This window comes from Scophthalmus maximus, chromosome 8, assembly GCF_022379125.1.
Source record: "Scophthalmus maximus strain ysfricsl-2021 chromosome 8, ASM2237912v1, whole genome shotgun sequence".
Classification (NCBI taxonomy): Eukaryota; Metazoa; Chordata; class Actinopteri; order Pleuronectiformes; family Scophthalmidae; genus Scophthalmus; species Scophthalmus maximus.
The window spans coordinates 24,943,268-24,962,488 of record NC_061522.1 but is presented as its reverse complement, the minus strand read 5'-3'; the positions used below and the strand labels follow the sequence as shown (position 1 = coordinate 24,962,488).

Genomic DNA, 19,221 nt, shown 5'->3' with positions numbered 1-19,221 from the left:
ACCAGACACTAGCTATTGTGGTACAATTGTATGGCAATAACAGTCCAACCAAATCAAAAGCAGATCCTGGTCTATTAGCAAATCATAAGCAATGAAATTCAAGTTTGTGCGAAACACAAATGATCAACTTACAAGTAAAACAAGACTCTCAATGTCAGAACTGATGACACTGGTATTGTGACAGTCAGGTGTTGAAACCATATTTTGTAAAACTAATGGTTTCAAGTGCTTTGGTTGGAAAAGACAAATACCAATAAAAGTTAAGACTCAATCTTATCAAAAGTCAGAGAGATGAGAAGGGCACCTGAAAGCAGGCAAAGGGAAAAGTCATTTTCTTTACATTATCTGAGCTGTTTGCACAAAAAGAGAAAGGAAACCAAAACAAATAAAGGGAGTGCAGAAGGGGGTAAACAAACTGAGTACTGTTGAAACTGCCACTTGTTAAAAGAGCTTAAGCTGCCAAATTAGTTTTGGGGTCAGAACCCGACTCAGTTCTATTGTCTGCCATGACACCAGTTCGTCATGCCTCTGTAGAGAAAATCAAATAAAACAATAGCAGCGTAACAGGAAAGATCAGTGGATGTTTTATTAAATCCTCGTGATGGCCATTGTAGGAGTCATGGATGGGTAGCCATGGGAGCGTTTAGTAAAGGAAGTGACTCAGAGAGATGTCCGACTGTGTGCTGCTCACACAAGGTCTTAGTTATCACACTTAGTTGAACAGTACAAAAATACACTTCATAACAACAAAGGTTTCAACTTCAGGAGGAAAAGTGATACATTAGCAGTTTTTTAAGCCCCTAGATGCTGCATTTTATGGTACAACATTTTCCTTTACCATTTCTCGAGACAGTTTTGTTTTGTAGTTTTTTAATTTATTTATTTTTCTTTTCTTAGGATACAGTGGTTGAGAAACCCCAAAAAATTAAGTGGGAACACAGACAGCATTTGGTACATTTAACTGAAGTTATCATTTACTAATCACTTGCTCTAGTCTGTTGTAGCTGCTCATTGTAAACTGGGAAGCTTCAGATTTTAGTCTTGGGTTAATTCATATTCACAGTTTGACTGACTAAGTGAGCACGTCATTTTAATTCATAAAATCAAGCTTCGTTGCAAGTCAGCGTTTGCCCTTTCCAGTATCCACACACACAGAAAGTCATATGTCCATGACTTGAAAGGAAATTACATTGAGTTACATTCATTTCCTGGACACTTACTCTAATTTGAATCATAACTACTACTTGCCTAAGCCAAACCCTAACCAAAAACATGTCTCCACCTTAACATTGAATTTACTTTATGAGGACAATTTCCCATAATGTGACTGTGTAAACAGATTTCGGTCTACACAACATTCACAACAGCAAAACCTAGAAAAAACAGACAGAGAGAGAGAGAGATCGAGAGAGAGCGAGAGCAGCATACAGTACATACACCTTCTTCAGTTACTAATGCATCCCTTCACCTACCGCCCCCACACACACATACACACAGTCCACTGTTCCCCTGCCCTCACTGTGTGCTCGTCCAGCAGCGGCAGGCCGGAGTCTGTAATTGCTGCCTCTGTGGCATGGACAGACAGGCGGACTGGGGATTGGAGATGACACGCACCCATTATTAGTGGACCAAGTGCTGTTTTTGTAATTACCAAGGGTTTGGCTGAGCACACTGAATCACACTCTGGGATTCTCTATTCAGGAGCCATTTCAAATCCAACTGGCTGCACAGCTTCTGTTGGCTCCGGCCTAAACAGCAGTGGGCTAGGCCTCTGTGTAGGTCTGACAGTCGGCTCTGATGGGGTTTGGAAAAAGGTGAATCGGGTCTCCATTTCTTAAAATCTCCATCGAGAGCCCTACAAACTAAATGTAGGGGTTTTTTTTCTTCCTTTTGCCGAGGCAGGACTCAGGTTGCTGGGGCAGGCAGGAAAAGGTGTAAAAGAGTGCAGACAACCTACAGGCAGAGCAAAAAGGAAGAGGAGAGAACTAACTGAACATCTTCACTATCCATCCCATCTCGTTAAAAGGTGCAACATGGAGTGTTCTATAGAGAGGTTTAACAGCCACTCCACTGAGACGGTGCTGAAGCGTCTACATGGGTCCTTGACTATTAGGCTGCATGTTGAAATGTGTGACATTTTAAATTTTACAACTGCAATCCTTTATACCTGACAATCATAATAACGGTGGACACAAAATGCAGTCAGACAAAGTGCATTGTGGGGAAACAATGTCGAGGTTCAAAATGTCGGGGAATACCGCACAACATGCGGCTGCTAAATATGAAGCAGCTAAGAGACAGTTAGTGCAGTGATTAATATTGTACGACTGAATTGCTTCATCCAATTCCAAAATGGAAGTAAGACATGGCCCATTATGCACCCTGTTATAGTTTAAAGGGGTTTATGTGCAAGACTTTATTTATTGGCTGGGACCAGTAAATTCCTGAAATCACTAAATTCCTTACAGTGATGACATGGCTTTAACATACAGTAGAGTCCAAAGAGACCACTTTCCCATTCAAATCAAGAGAACTTTTGGACCCCAGTGTATATATCCATATTATTCTCCAAAATATCCAACTGTCCCCTACACTTACCTGATTCAGACCATCTGTCAAATGATCTGAGGAAACACGCAACCCTTCTGTCTTCTGTACACACTGACAAAACTCACAACTGCAAGCATTGTCTCTAAATGCGCCTTCAAATTACAAGAATGTTTGAAGGCACCATACAATGTTCAAGCCACAGAACAGTACTGTACAGAAGACAAGCATATCAATATAATAGCCGCTGAACTATCAGCACACATACTGTCAAGCTGTGTATCCTCAGGTATAAGAGTTCCCAGGAAGTCTAGACATACATATTAGTTCTACGCAGCAGCTCAGTAAGAGAGGGGGGCTCACTCGGAGCCAGCCAGCCACTCAGGCATGAGGAGGTTTTGAACTTAGCCGAGTCTATATGGCCCGGTGCTGCGGCTGGGGTCGTGGTTGTTGTGCCGGCAGCCAGTGGCTGCTGCATACCTGCAATCTCCCTGATGATAATGCAACATGGCAGCCCCGAGGGCAGAGCCCATACAACTTTCTCAGCCCTCTCAGGGTAATTGGTGACCCCTGAACCTGCCCTTCATATAAAAGGGAGGGAAGTGGAGACAAGAGAAGGAGGGGGAGACAGGACAAGGTATAGTCAACAGAGACACTGGAAAGGGGGAGACAGGGTCATAAAGAGGAAAGGAAGACAGAAGGCAAGAGTAAAATCAAGGAGACATGAGCCGGGAGGAAAAGGTTAATCTCTTTTACTGTGGATTGTTTGAAAGTTCAGCAAAGACACAAAAAGTCTGCAGCCCAGTTGCATCTATCACACATGGGGGGCAAATGGGAAGACCCTTCACCAATGTAATTGCATATTCTAATAGCTTAATCGGAAAATATAAACCGTTTCAGAAAATCCATTAGAATTCACTCAATCATTGCCTCCACTGAAGAGGTTGTGTTTTTACACCTCTCCGTTAATTTGTTCCTCAGCAAGATTACGCAAAAACTGAAAATTGGAAGACTGGGACAGGGGTCAGGGATCCAGAAATGTTTTATCAATTAATTTGAAAGATTGCAGGTTTACACAACTTTATGGTTTTGCCAAATACATAATGGATTAAACATAACTGCTGCTCGGTGTGTCCTGTATCTCACAAGTCTTAAGTTTAGGCCTCACAAAAATCTTTGGTTCGGGTTAGAGGAAAATAAAAAAAATAAAAAATTTGGATAAAGAACAAAAAAGGAAAACCCCTTGTGCCTCAAGTCAGCATTGAGTTGAATTTGAGAGTTTTAGATGACAAACTAACCACAACCTATTAAAACGAAATGCATTCAAATCTGAACACTAACTCAACTGCTCCTACTGTCCCTTGCCATGGGCTTGATTCTGCAGACAACTGGGTAGCTAATGTTAACTAACTAGCGACATGACTGGACACTGATCAGCCGAGTGTCATTGTTTATCATCTTGTAAGCCAAGTTCATTTCTCACCCACAAAGCACAAACCGAGAACACAAATTAGCCTGCTGCGTCTTTCAGACTTTCCTCTGCTAGATGCCACCAACAGATTGTGTGAGATACCCAGAGCCGGGAGCGTGTCTGTTTTCCCTCAACCCTATGTTCCCTCAGCCCTATGTTCCCTCACCCACACCCTAATCCTAACATAGGGCCTAATTTTGATGCGGGGGGGAGGGGGATTTAATAGAAATGAGGGAACATAGGGCTGAGGGAACATAGGGATGACCCCCCAGAGCCAGCTAACCACCTCTGTTCACAGCTGTCCAATGAACTGCAACAGGTGTGCAGTGTATTACCTCTGCCGAGGGGGTTATGTTTTCACCTCCATACGTCCGTCCGTCCAGTAGGTCAGTCTGTTGGTTGTCAGCAGGATTATGTAAAAACAAAAGAAAGGATTTCAGGATTTTTTTGTCTTCACTTTACCGTTACAAGATTACGAAATCGACAATTGTCCAGGAAATAATACATGGATGTTGATGAAAAGAATCAGATATATTTGAGGGACTGTTATGTATGAGTGCGCGCAATCTGGTGAGGCTTGATGATTTCCTTTCAAAACTATCAATTCTCTACTTAAGGTGCTCCATGTGCCCCATCTCCATCTTTTGAGGGCAGCACTTATTAGTGTTTTCCACTGCATTCATCGCTCCGGCCCTGTCTGTGTGGGTTTTTCTATGCAGTATGAATCCATTTGTCTCCACTGACGGAAAATAATTGCAAAGCAAACAAATCATCTCTGCCACATTGAGCAGGCCTTTACTCCCGGGGCAGAGCAGCGAGATAGCTACAGGAATGAAAGACAGACCGACAAAGAGGAAGCAAGCGAGAGAGGGGGGGGGGGGGGTAGAGAGGAAAGAGGACAAGAGAATGATAGAGGAAGTTTAGAGCAAAGTGGTTTGGCATTTGCATTATATATGCAGTGTTAAAAAGTGTTATGTTAGAGAAACCGATGCAGTCAGATTGAAAGTGACTACATGGTGCATTGGGGAGGCCAGAGAGAGAGAGCGAGAGAGAGACAGAGAGACCTGCCAGATGGAAACTCACTCCAGGAACATAAGGAGGAGACATCTGGGAACACACTGCCTTGGAAAAAGATAATCATAGCATGATTCAAAAATGGCCTTTTCTGAAGAAAATCTATGAATGCATCTTGGGTGCTTCTGTTGTCCTCACCAAAACATTAGTTATAGATTGTGATGAGGCAGAAAGAATGCCTTAGAAAGAGATGTCACTTAAAACTAAAGGCCGTTCATTTGGGCAGCCTCGTTGAGATCAGTCATGAGTATACTGGAGAAAGTAGCCAGCCCCATTAATAGATTTTCCTCTGTGGTAAAGGCTACAAACAAGAGCATGCTCCCACACAATAAATGCTCTGGAGAAACAAGTGATATTTGTCTGCTTACAGGATCAAAAGAGCAGGTTCAACAAGTTGCTCCTGTGATTTAACCAAAAATAATCATAATTTCAGTTACTTTAAAAACTTATTTTAAATCAACATTCTTTCTTGACTGATGAGACAAAGTTAAAACATACAGCATTTAATGTCAACAACATGAAAGAAACTTAAAATGTGCATGTTTGGTTGCAGTTCTAAAACAATGTATTTAAGTGAGAGAACTCAGTCACGCTTAGCTGCAGATATTGGGAAAGAGATATCTGTGTGACAACAACCCCCCAGAAAAGAATAAATCACTTATTTTTGAGAATAACACAAATTACATCTCAAATGTGTGTGGTATTTCCATGAATCGGCCTGGAGGAGAAAAGAGAGAACTTTTAAAATAACACTTGCTGTGGTGAAGTTGGCAGTTTGACTCTGACAGACAGCTGCAGGGGAAAGTAGAGAGCACTGGAGTGGAAATAAAAGCATACCCTCACAGTAGATAAAGACATTTGAAGAAGTCACACAAAAGGTGAGGGAGTGATTCGACAGAAAGGAAGCAATCATGGAAAGTTCAACTTATGGGTGCTATTGCTCACATAACAATCTATTAATTGTACAGACACTATAACTAATGGTAGCATCATGCTACTATTTTACCTTAAACAACAGGTTGAGCTGTTCCAAGCTAGTAAGAGCGCCTCCTAGTCTGTTAAGTTAAGTGCAAAGTTATGTAATTATTTTTAATTTAGGTGCAATCACAAGGGCACAATAATAATGTGGTTGCAGCTGATAATGAATTATATGAATATAGTGCATAGGTCAAGCATGGATTTAATCATATTTCACATATAAAACAAAGAAAAACTTCAGTGGCTATTTCAACTTGTTGTACTGAAATTTCCCATCCGCAAAAAATCTAAGGGCAATACAAATCATTTGCTCTGGTCAGATATCATGTCCCCGATATTAAAATGCTGAATTATTGGACACCAAAATTTTTGACGGCTAGTTCAGGTTCAGCAAAAGGGAGGAGATCGGGAAAAACTCAGGCTTTGCAAAAGAAAACCTGCCAGAAAGCAGGTTAGGTTCACAGAGTAAGTTACCATGGTAACTGACCTAAAGTTGAAGTTCACTCGCTTTCTGGAACAGAAGATGGAAGAGTTTTAGCAAAACCTGCTTTCTGGAATACAGCCCTGTTCTTGCACAATATAACTGATATATTGTAAGATCGTACTTAAAGTGTCGTGAATTAATGTGTATTGTGTTTTGGTGCTATACAAATAAAATGGAATTGAATTCAGAATATGGCCCAGCAAGTTCAAGGGTAATGCCAAAGTGTAGATCAGTTAAAAGACTTTAAAGTCATTGAAAACCAGTGTTCATCTCTTGATACTAGTAAGAAAACTTTTAAAATATCAGCTTGACACAGACTTTGTTACAGCGTCAGCACTTCTGATTGAGGATGCCAGGAATCTTCAGGAATCCACATTGCTATAATTATATATAGTTATATTTGCTGGTTTAAAGCATTAATGGACTGTATTTATACAGCACTTTTCTAGTGATATCGAACACTCTTACAGTAAATGTCACATTCACCCCTTTCACACACACATTCATACAGCGCTGCTATTTACCGCGCACATTCACATTCATTCATTCATTGTCACATTCATACACTGCCAGAAGAGCCGTCACAGACAATCTCAGTCGTACATTAACCTTCTGGTTTGTGGACGACTGTCTCTACCTCCTGAGGTAGAGCTAATCTGCTTCAAATCTGTGGCTGTGCCTGAAATCATCCACTTGTTCGCTCATTCACTACTAGCCTATGAAACAGATACTCTCGTGTTTGAATTAAAGTTTTGATATATTCAAATTATATATTTGTGTTTTGAGTCACAAAAACCATCCCAATATGGTGTGACAGCTCTTTTCTACAGGAGCTCTAAAGGAACAGGTCAATTTTGACCTGTCTAATTAATATACATGAGCCTCTATTCTGATTGGCTGACAGCGGCGTGTCTCCCTCCCTCACTGTCGAGAACACCCGGTGTCTCTACCGCAGCAGGAGCTCCACGTCGCAGGCTGCGGCCGACACTGGGTACCGATAGGTTTTGCAAAGGTAAAATAATTCTGATCGTTTTGACACTTTTACGGTACTTACAAAGCCCCTCGACCTCATTTATTATGAAAAATCTCAATCTCAATTTTGACAATGTGGGACCTTTAAAGTGGTAACAGACTTAACTTGTCATTATGAGGTAAATGTTGATTGCATAAGTAACGGTTATAGAATGACACCATTGTTTGGATATGTTCCCTACAAATCTCACTGTCACTGTGCAATCCTGTCTGCCACTAGGCACGAAATCGTGCTATCGGTAGCTGCTTTTCCAAGGTAGAACAAATAGCAGATGGTGGAACAAGCAAACAATTTCAAGAATACAATTTTCATTGTGATTAGTAAAAATGGGATTCTGGCCTCTCACCAGAAGACTGTGGGTACGGAAAGTGACCATTTGAAAGAGCACGAGCCGTCAGCCACTATCCCCTCCACCAAAGTCTCAAAAGTCGACGATGAGTGAGTGTTGAGCGAATGTGAGCACAAGGGGAAGGTCATGCTCACACATTGTGCCCCCGGAGCAGAAATGCAACTCTTTAATGATGGCTTCTAATGGTTTTATTTTCCGTACACGTTTTGGGACTAATTAAACACCATAACAGTCCTGTAACAGGCACAGATAACACTAATTCACACACTGAAGGACAGGCACACAGAGAGGGATGGGAAAAAAGATTGACAGGCCAGGGGAAAAAAATGTAGACTCTTTTCTACAGCCCACAGATGCACTGTCCCACCACAATCGGTACCAGTGTAAGCAGTTGAAACAATTTCTACTTAACCAGTAAGTAACAAAACCTATCTGCTTATCCATACAAGCATTTTCTTTATCCTGCCTTCATCATAGCATTGAGGATGAGGTTTCTAATCTAAATTGGGATTCTTACCGTTGCTTCTTGCTTTGGGCAGTAGACAGGCTGATAGTGGCAGAAAAAAACCCATGGAAAAGTTGAGGGAATATATTAAAAGTTGTCTGTTTCTAATTAAAGCTATTGTTACCACTGTATTCGAGATAGCAGTTGCACAGTGCAAACCACTGGCAAAAATCCATCATTAATGATTATTTAGTATTTAAGTAGTATTTGTTGCCTCTTATCATCAGCAAAAATATGTTTGAGATAAATAAATAACGTGTGTGCTGGTAGTAGCACAGAATTGCGTGTGTCTGGAGATTATAGGGGGAACAGGTAGAATGAGCACATACTCATAAGTGCATCTTCTGCTTGTCCCTACAGACATCCACTCCAATTTTCAGCGGGAAATTACCATGGCTTATTTATAAAATCTACAACAATTACTGCTGTTGGATTAGTTGTGCTGGATTCAATTTACTCTACTAATACATGGTCTCATAAGGAGGACGTTTCTCCACCTACTGCAGACATGCATTAAAGTCATCATCATAAAACTTGCTGGGCATATATGACCACCCAAAAAGGTCAATAACTACTTTAGCTTCCTTGTTAACTGCATAAATATAATAACATAGACTGCCTAGTGCCTTCACCACACAGGCCTCCATATAGTGCAGCTAATTACAGGATAGATTATGGATGTGAATAATGCCCCGGCTTAATACACTTACATGCATTAGTTCAAGCACAGGTCATTGTGCTTTAGAAACAGATAGCAAATGGACTGTGAGGTTAGCAGGGGTTGCACGCGATCCAGTCCCCAGCAGATATTATTGATAGACTGCTGTGCATCTCTTCTCCAGCTGTGACACAATTGGGGTAAGATGGAAAATGCAGGTGGGGTGGATGGATAATGTTTGGTGGTCCTATATAAACAGATGCATGGATGACGTTCATGCCTGTCGTCATTATTGCCCTTTCTGTAATCATGGTTATTTGTTATGTATTCAACAGTGTACCTTAGGCTGTGCGTGCATGAATTCACTCTGTTAGCGCTAATTACCTTGTACAGGTAGGCTTGGGGGATCCTGGAAAACAAGAGGCTGCTTAATCTCTTAAACTATTGCTAGTTAATAGAATTAAACAGATTTACTTCACTCAAATAAAAACATTTTCCTTTTACATCTAATGGTATCCAGTCATGCAAACCATTTTGGTTTTATTTGCCCACAGCATCTGTCTTCAGAAAGTGTCCCTTTTATCAGGGAAAACGGGTTCCAATGAAAAGAATAAATAAATCAAATCGGTGTGTGTGTGTGTGTGTTGCAATAGCTGAACTCCAGATGCGCAAAAAGGTTAAAACTGTGCCTGAAAGTGTTGTCCTGCTTTGCCTGATCTCATGTAAAATTAGTAATTAGTAGCAAACATTGCAGTTTCGGCTTTAAGCAAAACTTTTTTTTTTTTAAATTGTCCAAGTTTTTACCACAATAATGTACCTCAAAACTAAGTAAAATAAACTTCGCCCATGTTATCAGTTGCTGTGCTTTTTCCTTCTTTAGCAAGTGCATTATCACTGCCCACGGCCTGTCACACACACCGAGTGGCTGAACAAGTTGACCTGTGAAAATTAAACAGGTCCTCCACATTTTTGACGGACTATCCAACTATTGAGAAAAGGGTTGTTGTTTTTTTAGGTTTTTAAAAAAAATAAAATAGCTACTGTCAGTCCATCTCGCCTTAGAGTAAATATTTAAAATGTGCTCTTTCGAGAAATTACTTCCAAAAATAAGTGATAAAAGACAAGATGAAGCAGCTCAACTCAACTGATGGCTTTTGAGAACTACTTTGTGCTTTCACTTGAGATTTAGATCCTGCATTTGGCTGTAAATTCAACAAAATATCCATTTATAACCTATAGCCGTCAACAACATATGTCATAACTAAAACCAGTTCTCTCTGGTACATGTGTTCGTTAAAATAAAATATAACTGAATGAAGGCTGCTCAACATTGACTATGAGGTTGGCATAGAATCTGTCGTTACATTGTGTCTGGCGCCCTCTAGTGATAAAGGGCTTCAACAGCCTCTGATGAGGTTTGAGCGTGCAAAAGAATCAGCGCCTAATTTAAACACTGATAACATACAACTTAATACATGTTACATTAATTTTTTAAAAATGGAAGAAAAAATGCCAGAAATATTGGATATTTATTCTGAGTGCTTGTGAAAAAAAAAAGCGTGAATTTACAAACTTAGAAATAGTGCACACAAATGGCACAGCATACAGTTTTACTGATTACCCAAGCATAAATGTGCTGCTCAATATCTAATGTTGGTAGTGGTCCATGAATTTTCAGTAAATCACTTTGGCCTTGTGCATAACATGTGGCTAAACATGGAGGGAAATAACCTTTGGAATGTAATAGCAAAATAGTCAAATCATTTTTTTTTTAAATTCTCACAGCTGCCATGGCATGTACAATTGTAATCTATGATCACAATATTAATTGTTAAATAATACTATTCAAGTGTATACCATTGAGTTTGTGATCTTCTTTAAAGGCATTACTCGTTTATTTCCCAGTGGTTCGATTTTTTTTACTTTGGCCAAAACTCCACATACAGGTCAGAATTAAATGTGCTGACTGATGGGGGGAAAAAAGCCTGTTCACATCCTTTCAGGAAGCACTGGAGTGTATTTAGGTACAGCCGATTTCAGCGTCACAGTTCCTGGTTCATAGACACCTGGATGTGGCACCGTTTAGTGGTTCGCTGGGATCTTAATTGTCCCAAAAATGAGTTTAGACACTTCGCAGCAGCCAGTGTGGAGGTGACATGCCAGACTGGGAGAAGTAGGTCCACCACCAAGGCTTTTCCTGACGCTCGATCCCTTCTTCACGTGCGCCTGGCTCACTGTAGCGCTCAAATTGGTTGTAGGGGTCAAATCGATCCCACGTGTCTACTGTGGGGAAGAGGTGGTCATCGATATCAGGCTCCACAGGAATCTGAATGCAAAATCAAGGGGAGGGGGAGGGGGGTGAAGACAGAGAGCATGTGTGATAATATGCACTTTACATCGGAATAGCATTCACTGAACATGAATATGACGACAGTGTTCCAGACCTTCGCCAAGACAAAGTCCACGCGTCCAGCCTTGTTCATGTTGTGAGGCAGATGGACCCTCTTGGTGACCCTGGAATAGCCCTTGGCTGTGGCTGTCAAGATGTGAGTACCAGGGTTCAGCAGCCGCCAGTAGTCTCCATCCTCAGCTGGAGGGAAGGATGGGAACAGAACAAGGTGGCAAAGAAAACACACCAGAGGAGCAGGGGAGCAAATCAAAGAGGGAAGGCATTGATGGAAGAGCATAGCAGGATCAAATCAATTCAATTTTTGATATCCAAGCAACTAACATCAATTTTTTTTTGCTTATAAGCTACACTGTGCATGTCTAAATGTTACAGAAAACAGCTTTCACAATATGCCATATAGAGGTATATAAATGTACCTGTGGTGACATCTTTCCTTATGCCCCTGACAGAGACTGTAGCGCCTTTTAGTCCATTGCCATCCACATCCTTGACAACTCCCTTTATCCCTCGATGCACCTGGTCAGGGACAGGGAGCTCAGTGGACAGCCACATAGTGTAGTTACATATATTTGTCCTGGACTGAGTAATTAAACACAAAGAATTGGCTACTGCTGCTACAGAAAGTACTCACTTTTTATTAGTAACATTTGCATTCATTTCTGTCCTTACTTGTCCTTGAACTTGGAAACTTTTACTTGACAAAGGACAATCACACTTTTGACGCCTCTGCTGCCAGTTACATTAAATACTGCAATGTAGTTTAGGAAGGAATGCAAACAGTTCAGGAGGCCGTCCTGAAAGAGACACTTACAGACTCAAAAAAACTGAGCAGAGCTTCCTTATTCCTCTTCCACTCTGGATAAAGCTCGGCTTCTGAGGGAAATTTGTCACAGCCGAGCTCCACGGTGATCTCCAGACAGTTGGTGTGCAAGTAGTTGAAGTCTGACATGCCTGCATGACATGAACAAAATTAGTCCGCTAAAAGTAATGTGAGGGATAGAAAAAATCATTTTTAAATGGTTCTGCACCTCACCTCCAGCAAAACTGTACCACAGTGCCCCGTTGATGATGCCCCTAGTTCGGTAAAAGGAGGCTCCACACCTATCTGTGTCGTTATTGGACATGGTGGCATGGGAGTCCGCATAGGTACGAGCAAGCTGCTTGAAGCTCTGAGCAAGGGGACATCATAAAGGCGGGTGGATGGTGAGACAACAAATATTACGATCCGGTTACACTGTTAAACCAAACTTTGTCAGCAGTATTGATTATCCATCAATTCACCAATCTATCCTCCCTCCCTATACCTGCTCATCGGGAGTGGGTGAGAACATCCTCTCCTCCTGAGGGTGTCGAGAGAAGTCGAAGGGATAGGAGACCACCAGCTCCCCTCCGTGGAGGCTTGCAGACTGAACGAACGGCAGTGACCTGATCCACTTCATCACTGCATAAGTCTCTGGTGCCACCTATAGCCCAAAAGTACAAAGAATAGTTTTGGAGTGAAGGCTGAACTACAATATCGAATGCAGATGTTTGTCCCATAATTTCTGATTAATGAATAAAACGAATGCCCTCTTACCTTTCCAAACCAATAGGCGTCAGGGATTGGAATGTGGTCAATGCGATAATGCCTACTGCGGCGATTCCGGTAGAAGACGGAGGTGAGGTCCGGAAAATTGCGGTTCAGGTCAATGTTCTGGGCGTTGGTGCGGCCATTGGTCCAACCGTTCAGCAAGTGACCCTGAAATGTTTAGGTTCAAATGACTGGGAGCGTTAGAAAGTGTCAGAAATCGTTTAGACTGGCGATTATCAAGATGGTGATGATGTATAGATATTAGTAGGAGCTGTGATTATTTGAAGAAAATCTATGCATATTAGTCAGGAATACAATGAGGAACATTTTAGGCTATATTCATTAATACTATTTGATTTTTTGGGGGGATTATGCCAACTATACTTTTACACACATTATATGTTTATGTTGCCATAAACACATATATAGATGCAAATGTGGTCATATGAATAAAGGGTACACTAATGCACATTGAAATGATTAAACCATGAATCTATTATGGATCATTCATGTGGGTGCAATATGTCAGACTAAAAACCATGCCCATGACATGTCTCTCTTGAATGTAACTGTGTGTAACATTGTGATAGTGCTGTTTAGATTGCACTTTGCATACATGGACTGATGGTCTTCATTCTGAGTTTTTCAAATGACTGCTTCACATGTTTGAGCCAACAAATGATCCGTCTACATCATGGATGCATGCAGACCTTGTTAGAGTCTCAGTGACAAGGCCTGAGTCATTTGAGAATAAATTTTACAGTAAAATATACCAGTATATGTATAATATGCAGTATAATTTCGAGCATGATAAACAGAGCTGAAGGATGTCTACCATTGCAGAACAAGCAAGTGAAGTGATGATTAGTGTTGCGTTTTCTGTTTAGTAAAGAAAAGAGTTTATATAGAGTGTATACAGTTTTCCCACTGCCAGCTTTGGTATTTTCAGGATTTTAACAGACTCTGATTGAATCAAATTTGAAATGTTTACCTCAATTTGTATTATTTTATATGTATTATTATGATATGTTGAGATCACTGACTTTGTCTGGGAGTGGGAGGACCTGTTCTAGTCTAGTAAGAAGACACAGATAGACAAATGGACAAGACTGACTGACTGGCAGTTAGGAAGTGGAGGGCTGAAGTACTCTACTGTGGAAACTAAAGCAGATTGAGGCGTGGCAGTAATTAAGTGATTCAGCAATCACAAATGTATTACTACTTATCTCCTTATCTTAATTGCAAAGATTATCCAATTACCAATTTAATAATTACACCCCGAGAGTACCACGATTTTTGATCAGTCATGGAGCACAGCCTTAGGGCGGAGCAAAGGCAATCTCTTATACTCCAGCTTAAAAATAGGCAGAGTAAAATGTGTTCTTTTGTCTAGATAATTTAAAACCAGCAGCCTCTGTGTACACAAAGACCATCTTGACAGTATTAAGACCCCCTCTCACTCCCTCAGCAGAGTACCTCAGTCCTCCACCGATGTCAAGCTCAGTGGACTAAACAGGCATTGAAATGAGAACGGATAATGGCAGTTTGTCTTTTTTTTTGAACGGTTAACAACATTTACTTCCTGGTTGCTGAGCTCCGGGTCATTGCTTTCCTCTACCTCTGCGGCGGCCAGTTCATAGCCATCGGGGTTCATGGAGGCCAGAATGTGGATGCGTGTTGTGTTGATGATGGTCTGAATTCGCTGGTTCCCCAGAGTGTACTCCGAACAAAGGTACTGAGCCAGGTAGAGAAGCAGCTGGCGGCCCAGCACCTCGTTGCCATGCATGTTGCCCACCAACTTGATCTCTGGCTCCACTAAGGTTCACAGACAGAATCAAACATTATGAAAGCAGTAATCATTCATTTTGGCCCTAACCCTAACCCTAACCCATTCTCGCAAACAGTTTCCTATTTGCACATCTATCAGACACATGACAAATAATAAATGATTGGATTTGGAGTGGCTCCTTCTGGCTACCTGATGAATGCAAGTCCAATATTCAGTCTTTTGACTTCTATTTTTGCTCTTTAGCTGCTTACAAGCTGACGAGGAGATCCGGCTCAGTCCTGGACTGCCCTCTGGACACCATCGAGGAGGTGGGTGAGAGGAGAATGTTGGCCAAGCTAACATCCATCATGGACAATCCATCTCACTCCCTGTACGAGACTGTGGGGGCCTTAAGCAGCTCCTCCAGCAACAGACTGCTGCACCCTCAGTGTAAGAAGGAGCTCTACCGCAGGTCCTTCAACCCAACAGCTGTCAGACTTTACTTTACTGTCTCATTACAAAATCACAATTACTTGCACTCCCCATCCATAGCCACTTCACCTGTGCAATTTATGTATGTATGGTTGTTTGTATACATGTACATTTATGTACATTGGTATATGCAGGGTGCGATTTGTGAAAAAAGCAAAGTTGGGGATGACAAGATCAGGTGTCACGGAGTCGCTTCGTAACCCCCAATCTCCGGCATGGGAGGCGGACACGCTACCAATGGAGCTAAAACTCATGAGCGCTAGCATGAGCGCATGCAAACACGTCTTTCAACTTGTCCGCGAGTGATGTTTGCACACTGCACTGCACGCACTCGGCTGGCTGAACCACCGTTACATGTGCACAACAAAATAAAACATGCAATGATTATATCTCCCCTCCAAATATTCGTGCTTGGTGACCTTCTGAAAAGGCGAGAAGAACCAGGGTCATCTAGTGTCTCATGAACCACTGGCAGTGGGTGGTCCATTTCAGATTTTATCGTTCTATCGCACTATAGACTGTTCACGTTGCAGCGCTTCACTCAGTTTAAAAATGTCTATTTTAGGTATTTTATATAGGGAAGTAGTATCACATTGAGGGGGGGATACATTTTCTCCCCGTCCGGGATGAAAATTATTCAGCAGATGTGGGGATATGAACCACAGAAGGGGGGAAATCCCACCCATCCCCCCCGGCAAATCGCACCCTGTGTATATGGTTACATGTTTAGTTTTTATGACTCATTTTTGACAGCACATCCATACAAAGCTGTACTTATTAGTCAGATTTGTATCCAATCCAAACCACTGCACATTGTTAGCCTATTTTTCACAAAGCCATTACTTGCACTCTGTGTATAATGTATATAATTTTTTTTGTCAGTCTTTTGAATAGTTCTATTCTAGTTTTATTGTATATTTTTTGCTATATTTTATTACCTACCTCTTCCCTGATGCCTGTTGACTCTTGCTGCTGCTGTAACAGGTGAACCTCCCCGGTGTGGGATTAACAAAGTCTTATCTTATCTAAATGAGTAGCAGGGCAGCTGAGCAGGCAGTGTACAATGAGCTCTGTAGATCACCTCGGCTCTTCTGGGGATTGTATTATATTATCAAAAAAGCTCTGATAAACTGACTGTCCTCAACCTACAGAGCATCAAAGGTAGCGACTACCTCATGAACAAGCATTAGTTAAAGAGACCAGACAAGAGCAAAAGGGGAAGTGAATATTGAACTTATTAAATCAACAGGAATACAACTAAAATTCAGGACTTTCAACATAGCAACGTGACATCTTTTCCTCTTGTCTCCATCATTTAGATGGAAAATCAAGAGGACTAATTTGGCGTAGGATGTAAGTTACACAACAGGGGGAACTGAATGGAGAGGCAATGACAAGACTACACTGCAGTTTCTTACTCACGTAGCTCGTGCTGCCCTGGGTTGTTGGTGAACTCAATAACCAGCAAATCCCTGCCCTCGGTGCTGCGGCCGATGCTGTAGACATGAGAGATTTGGGCGCACTTGGCTGCTGTTCTCTTCAGTAGGCTGTACATCTGGGCATTGGAGGTGTAGGTGAACTGGATGATGGTACTGGGTTCTTCGGGAGAGAGGCTGGACATTGCTTGCTCTTGCCTGGCTGGAGGAGGGATCGATATAGAGAAGGAGAGGATAGTGCTATGTTTTTTTGCGAGTGCATTGGATGTGAATTGGTGCAAAGACTGTGAGCTTTACCTTTCATCCCCGCTAGTGGGTCAAAGCAGCCCTCTCGATTGCTGGCAAAGAAGCGGTCACAGTCGAGAAAGTAGGGCCAGGCCATTTCAATGGCCTCAAAGGCGTGGCTGCAGTCCTTCCTCAACGCCTCACATGTGCTGCGGCACGGTTTGATCATCTTGTCATCCTTGCAGGGTGAGGCAAGCACCGCGCAGCCTAAAAGACGTATCTCAGGGGAGCACTCCCCATTGAGCAGGCCGTGGATGACACTGAGAAGGAGGTACTCTGCCCCTGATTCAGCCTCGAGACGACTCCGGTGGCCAAGGGTGTTTGGGAATATGGTTCTAGATAGTCCACAATCACATATCAAGAGCTTGTAAAGAACATTTTCATCAAAATAATTACTGGAATGGCTTAAAAAATGCGTGTGGTTAAAGCTGGCACTGCTCTCTTCACCCACATAAGTACCAACTTCTATGACCCACCTGGAGTATTCCATATCATTACAGTAGCCCAGGTTCAGCTCTGTACAGGTAGCTGTGGGAAGAGAGCAGGCATGGGCAACTGGTAATGCAACTTTTGAAAAAAAGGACGTGTTCTACTTTACTCAGTAAAACTATTCTTAGGTTGTTGTAAAGGCTCTGCCGAATATAAGACGTTTTTTGAAAACAGCTTAATCTGTATAAGGTTAGTGCTGGTAAAAAAAAAAAAAAGTAAGTCGTAGAAATATTATGATCTCCTACAAAACTACTAGATCTGACTGATGAAGTACCTGGTGTTTCAAATTGGGAAAAGCACTGCGTGGGATTTGTGAAACCCCCATAAATCCTGCCGCCCTCAAGCCCAAGTGCTGCAGCTGCGTTTTACCTTCACGCTGGCTATCCGGAGAGAAGGCCTGTTTCAACTTGCAGCAGCACTTATTTTAAACAGTTTATTCTAGCCTCTGAAGGTCAGGCCATGCCCTTAAAAATTTTAATTCAACACTCATGTAACATTTCAGACGGCTCTGATCACTTCTTTCTACTTGGAAATGTAAAATATGTGCTTGTGCCATCGTGTACGTGATTTATCAGGCTGCAAAACTGCAAAGGAGCTCAAATGAATCCACCTACGTTTCTCTTCATGTACGTTGTTCCTGCATCTTCCTGTGAACGATAAGCCAAACAACAAGCATGAGATCACCCGTGGGCCACAGATGAAACGCTAGGAGGCGACATCTTCGCGAGCTATGGACACATCCCAGAATCGGGACTCAGCTTTTACTGTAAATAACTGTTCAACTCAAAGCTGGTGTGATAAAAAAAAAAAAAACACCAGGTGACAATGTGTCCGCAACGGTAACGAGAGCTCACAGTCCTCTGCAGAATCCAACTCCGCGAGTGTTGAGCTGGAGAATGTGAGAAACTGGATAGACTATTTTTTCCTCCACAAAATCAAAGCGTGTGTAGCAGCCATACGTTTGCATCGGCTGCTTTTAGTTGATCAAGAAATCGTTGTTTATTTGTCTTCAATGTCCACTCCACTCTTTAAAGCAACCCTAACATTATTAAACTTGTGTTTACGCAGCGCACGTCAGCCAGCATGCGTTGGCAAAGCACAGCACTCCTAAGGCATTTTGTGTGAGCCGGATATTTTAAGCTGAAATGATCTCACCCAAAAGCTCGTCTCCGGGCCCACAGCCCTGCCGCGGGGCGCACCAGCAGCCCCTCGCCAGTGAGAGAAACAGCACCAAATATCCTAAAGTCATGTTGTAGTGCAGTTGCGCAGCTTGGCGGCGGCGGCGTGCGATGTGGCAGCGCGCGTTTGAAGCTTCGACTTTTTCCGCTCTCTTGGCCGGATGATGATTATCACCTACATCACGGAAACTCCTTCCTTTGTCTGCGCGGGGCATCCCTGACCCGACAAAAGTGCGACGCGCACAGGGTTATGGCGCAGCGCTCTGGTATACGAGCGAGCGCCGATCATATTTCACTGCGCGCGCGCGCGCGCGATGGTGTGCGAGTAAGAAACGTGGCCTGTGGGGGTTGTGCGTCGCCTTTGCATTCATAACAACAATAATCTATGTTTTAGCCTTTAGCAGTGGTTTCCAGGATCATCATGTCCAGAGACATCTGAGGAGTCGGCAGACGTGGACATTTTCATTCTATTTTTGAACTTGAACGTATGATTA

The 19,221-nt window shown here is 42.3% G+C and overlaps 1 protein-coding gene across 2 annotated transcripts; it reads right to left on the bottom strand.

The window, feature by feature from the left end:
* Window positions 1-10,609: 10,609 nt before the first annotated feature.
* cpz (carboxypeptidase Z) lies at window positions 10,610-19,004 on the bottom strand. Of its 2 annotated transcripts, none has more exons than XM_047334061.1 (13): window positions 18,705-19,004; window positions 18,164-18,196; window positions 17,537-17,588; window positions 17,073-17,395; window positions 16,762-16,977; window positions 14,698-14,894; window positions 13,086-13,247; window positions 12,814-12,972; window positions 12,543-12,678; window positions 12,321-12,460; window positions 11,926-12,025; window positions 11,544-11,689; window positions 10,610-11,425 (listed from the first exon to the last, which is right to left on the bottom strand). In XM_047334061.1, exons 1-13 carry the CDS (start codon window positions 18,940-18,942, stop codon window positions 11,222-11,224), a joined length of 2,106 nt encoding a protein of 701 aa, XP_047190017.1. In that variant the 5' UTR covers window positions 18,943-19,004; the 3' UTR covers window positions 10,610-11,221. The 2 variants fall into 2 exon arrangements, with proteins under 2 accessions (XP_047190017.1, XP_035493970.2); XM_035638077.2 differs by having other exon boundaries at window positions 14,659-14,894; window positions 18,705-19,003.
* Between the last annotated feature and the right edge of the window lie 217 nt (window positions 19,005-19,221).